We start from the raw sequence: 5,000 nt of genomic DNA, 5'->3' as shown, positions 1-5,000 counted from the left end.
AGTCAGTTGAAAAACGTTAAATTGGACAAGTATTTTTTCCATTTTGAGCTTATGGTGTAGAACTCTTTTTCAATAGTTAGATACGAATTGAATTTATTAAAACTTTTGATTTTTATGGTACGTAAACGAGATATGAAAAGTCGTTGGCAGCTTCAAACACTGCGCATTTACGTCCGCGTTATGCTCCATTTACTTTCGTTACTTTTTTGCATACAAATTGCAAATGCACAAAAAAAACTAATGCAATATGAGGAGTAATCTAACATATGATTTTTTTTTTCATCTATTCATTATGATTTACGGTGGATACCATACTCACTGCACTTTAATCTCTTCGTTCGTTATGTCCAATAGCCTTCAATTCTCACTCCTATTAAGGTGATTGGAATAAATCTGCTTCTTACTTATATGTATATATCGATATCCTCCGAAGAAAAAAAATGTCTCTCTGGGTCGTATTTAACACAAACTGACTGTGACAATGATCTCTCGAAGATGATGATCAAGATCTGAGGCAGTGACTGAAAGAGTGCCAATTAAACAAACGGTCGTGACTGAAAGAGTGCTAATGAGAGGGACTTTTATGGAAGACTGCTAATGAGAGGGACTTTTCTGGAAGAGTGCCAATCAGAGGGACTTTTCTGGAAGAGTGCCAATGAGAGGGACTTTTCTGGAAGAGTGCCAATGAGAGGGATTTTTCTGGAAGAGTGCCAATGAGAGGGACTTTTCTGGAAGAGTGCTAATGAGAGGAACTTTTCTGGAAGAGTGCCAATGAGAGGGACTTTTCTGGAAGAGTGCCAATGAGAGGGACTTTTCTGGAAGAGTGCCAATGAGAGGGACTTTTCTGGAAGAGTGCTAATGAGAGGGACTTTTCTGGAAGAGTGCCAATCAGAGGGACTTTTCTGGAAGAGTGCCAATGAGAGGGACTTTTCTGGAAGAGTGCTAATCAGAGGGACTTTTCTGGAAGAGTGCCAATGAGACGGACTTTTCTGGAAGAGTGCTAATGAGAGGGACTTTTCTGGAAGAGTGCTAATGAGAGGGACTTTTCTGGAAGAGTGCTAATGAGAGGGACTTTTCTGGAAGAGTGCCAATCAGAGGGACTTTTCTGGAAGAGTGCTAATGAGAGGGACTTTTCTGGAAGAGTGCTAATGAGAGGGACTTTTCTGGAAGAGTGCTAATGAGAGGGACTTTTCTGGAAGAGTGCCAATGAGAGGGACTTTTCTGGAAGAGTGCTAATCAGAGGGACTTTTCTGGAAGAGTGCCAATGAGACGGACTTTTCTGGAAGAGTGCTAATGAGAGGGACTTTTCTGGAAGAGTGCTAATGAGAGGGACTTTTCTGGAAGAGTGCTAATGAGAGGGACTTTTCTGGAAGAGTGCTAATGAGAGGGACTTTTCTGGAAGAGTGCTAATGAGAGGGACTTTTCTGGAAGAGTGCTAATGAGAGGAACTTTTCTGGAAGAGTGCCAATGAGAGGGACTTTCCTGGAAGAGTGCTAATGAGAGGTACTTTTATGGAAGAGTGCCAATCAGAGGGACTTTTCTGGAAGAGTGCTAATGAGAGGGACTTTTCTGGAAGAGTGCCAATGAGAGGGACTTTTCTGGAAGAGTGCTAATGAGAGGGACTTTTCTGGAAGAGTGCTAATGAGAGGGACTTTTCTGGAAGAGTGCCAATGAGAGGGACTTTTCTGGAAGAGTGCTAATGAGAGGGACTTTTCTGGAAGAGTGCTAATGAGAGGGACTTTTCTGGAAGAGTGCCAATCAGAGGGACTTTTCTGGAAGAGTGCTAATGAGAGGGACTTTTCTGGAAGAGTGCCAATCAGAGGGACTTTTCTGGAAGAGTGCTAATGAGAGGGACTTTTCTGGAAGAGTGCCAATCAGAGGGACTTTTCTGGAAGAGTGCCAATCAGAGGGACTTTTCTGGAAGAGTGCTAATGAGACGGACTTTTCTGGAAGAGTGCTAATGAGAGGAACTTTTCTGGAAGAGTGCTAATGAGAGAGACTTTTCTGGAAGAGTGCCAATCAGAGGGACTTTTCTGGAAGAGTGCCAATCAGAGGGACTTTTCTGGAAGAGTGCTAATCAGAGGGACTTTTCTGGAAGAGTGCCAATGAGACGGACTTTTCTGGAAGAGTGCTAATGAGAGGAACTTTTCTGGAAGAGTGCTAATGAGAGAGACTTTTCTGGAAGAGTGCCCATCAGAGGGACTTTTCTGGAAGAGTGCCAATCAGAGGGACTTTTCTGGAAGAGTGCCAATGAGACGGACTTTTCTGGAAGAGTGCTAATGAGAGGAACTTTTCTGGAAGAGTGCTAATGAGAGAGACTTTTCTGGAAGAGTGCCAATCAGAGGGACTTTTCTGGAAGAGTGCCAATCAGAGGGACTTTTCTGGAAGAGTGCATACTTTTTTCTGGTAGATTGCCTAACAGAGGGACTTTTACTAAGAGTGCCAATCAAGGGACTTCTGGAAAGTGCTAATCAGAGGGACTTTTCTGAAGAGTGCTAATGAGAGAGATTTTCTACTTTTCTGGAATGAGAGGGACTTTTCTGGAAGAGTGCCAATCAGAGGGACTTTTCTGGAAGAGTGCCAATCAGAGGGACTTTTCTGGAAGAGTGCTAATCAGAGGGACTTTTCTGGAAGAGTGCCAATCAGAGGGACTTTTCTGGAAGAGTGCCAATCAGAGGGACTTTTCTGGAAGAGTGCTAATGAGAGACTTTTCTGAAGAGTGCTAAACTTTTCTGGAAGAGAGGGACTTTTCTGGAAGAGTGCTAATCAGAGGGACTTTTCTGGAAGAGTGCCAATCAGAGGGACTTTTCTGGAAGAGTGCCAATCAGAGGGACTTTTCTGGAAGAGTGCTAATGAGAGGGACTTTTCTGGAAGAGTGCTAATCAGAGGGACTTTTCTGGAAGAGTGTTAATGAGAGGGACTTTCCTGGAAGAGTGCTAATGAGAGGGACTTTTCTGGAAGAGTGTCAATCAGAGGGACTTTTCTGGAAGTGTGCTAATTAGAGGACCTTTTCTGATAGAGGGCCAATCGGAGAACCTTTTCTGAAAGAGAGCCAATCAGAGGGCTGTGCTTGGAACAAGGTTAATCAAACGGTCGTGCATGACGGACGACCAAGCAGATAAGCCAATCAGAGGGCCGCTCCTAGAAGAGGGCCACTCAGACGGTCTTGCCTAGAAAAAAGGCCAATCAGAGGGCCGTGTCTGAAACAGGGCCAATTAGTTAGTTCCTGAAAGAAAGTAACTAGCAATATCTCGAGTTGCGTTGCTGCAAGATCTTCAGTAGATGGACAGGCAGGTAGGTAGACAACTAGACAGATAGATAGATACAGAGAATGAATAACATGAGATAAAAATACTTAACACACAAACATACAAACACACACAACTCCCTCCTTCCTCCTTTCCTCCGCTACCTCCCTCCATCCCCCCCCCCTTCCCTCCTCAAACCAAAGGACTCTCCCAAGACCTACCGAGACATCCGTAAATGGAGTTAGCAAGGAGTTTGTCGCGGTGAGAGAGGCCAACATACGTCTGTCTCTTCCATGTGCCTATGAGGCCTTGCAACATGGGGTCCTTTGTTGCAACTGTAGTGCGTTCATTTGCAGACCACTCCTGTAGGGGCGAGAAGACGGGTGGATAGGAAATGGTATCTATATATCTATTGGTTTGTCTATCTATCTATCTGTTTGTCTATCTACCTGTATACATATCTCTATATCCATCTATCTGTCTATATCCATCTGTTGTCTATCTCCTAGTCCATTTATCTATCTATCTGTCTGTCTGTCTGTCTGTATATTTGTCTATCTATCTATTTTTCCATCTCTCTCTCTCTCTCTATCTATCTATCTTCTTGTCTAACTATCTGTTTGTCTGCCGAATTATCTGTCTATCTGTTAGCCTATTTGTCTATAAATCTATTTATCTATTTGTCTACCTATCTATTTATCTATCTATCAATATACTCGTATCTTACATATTATACTGTACTAAGATACGTAGGTAACATAAGCCAACACTATAAAAATACATTCACGGCAACACACACACAAAATAAACTCACCAACGCACTAAAACACACGCATAACAACAAACAAACAAAAAACAACAAACACATAAAATAAAGTCACCTGCGTATTAAAGACACATTCACAACAACAATACACATAGACAGAGACTTAGCGACAATAAAACACATGCACAACAAACAAATAAATAACGAATACACAAAAATAAATTTACCAACATATTAAAATACACACACAACAACAACAAGCAACAAAAACACAAAATAAACTCATTAACGTATGAAAAAGAATCATACGCACAACAACAACGAACACACAACAAACACAAAAACAAAACATTACAAGAACAACAAACAAACAACAAACACATACAAAACAACAAAAACAAACAAAAAATAAACACACACAACAACAACAAAAACAAAACAAACACAACAAAAACTCACCAACGTATTGTAGTGCATGACCGACGACAGGTCATACTTGATGGACACGTCGAGCCAATGAAGTTTGTAGAAGTTGAACCTTTCGTCCTTAAGAATATTCTCTTCGTTGACCACTACGTGCTCGTCTCTGTCTGGGCGCCGGATCTCATGGTAGAAGCCCACTGCATGACCGACCTCATGCACTACGATGCCCAGCTGAGAGAGGGCGAGAGAGGGTGGGTGAGGGTAAGAGAGGGTGGGTGAGGGTGAGAGAGGGTGGGTGGCTGAGGGTGAGAGAGGGTGGGTGAGAGAGGGTGGGTGGGTGAAGGTGAGAGAGGGTGGGTGAGAGAGGGTGGGTGAGAGAGGGTGGGTGAGAGAGGGTGGGTGAGAGAGGGTGGGTTGGGTTGGGTAGAGGAGATGGGGTGTTGGGGGCAGAGTGCGTTTGATTTATGGTTGGATATTAAATGCTAGCGGAGTGAAGGTTAGAGTGTGTTTGGAAGTGTGTAGAAAATCATGAAATGCCAGCAAATAGATCGATAGATAGATAC

General features: G+C 42.9%; 1 protein-coding gene across 1 annotated transcript in view; it reads right to left on the bottom strand.

The window, feature by feature from the left end:
• LOC122255398 (uncharacterized) overlaps window positions 1-5,000 on the bottom strand; it is a 104,191-nt gene that overhangs the window by 28,036 nt on the left and 71,155 nt on the right. Inside the window, exons 5-6 of the mRNA XM_086551177.1 lie at window positions 4,474-4,668; window positions 3,470-3,611 (exon numbers count right to left, since the gene is read on the bottom strand). Coding sequence (XP_086407303.1) covers window positions 3,470-3,611; window positions 4,474-4,668 — 337 coding nt within the window. The remainder of the gene's footprint in view (window positions 1-3,469; window positions 3,612-4,473; window positions 4,669-5,000) is intronic.

Source organism: Penaeus japonicus, unplaced genomic scaffold (genome assembly GCF_977035675.1).
Source record: "Penaeus japonicus unplaced genomic scaffold, GWHDUDI00000001_assembly GWHDUDI00000024, whole genome shotgun sequence".
NCBI classification, from domain to species: domain Eukaryota; kingdom Metazoa; phylum Arthropoda; class Malacostraca; order Decapoda; family Penaeidae; genus Penaeus; species Penaeus japonicus.
This window is presented reverse-complemented; position numbering and strand designations above follow the sequence as displayed.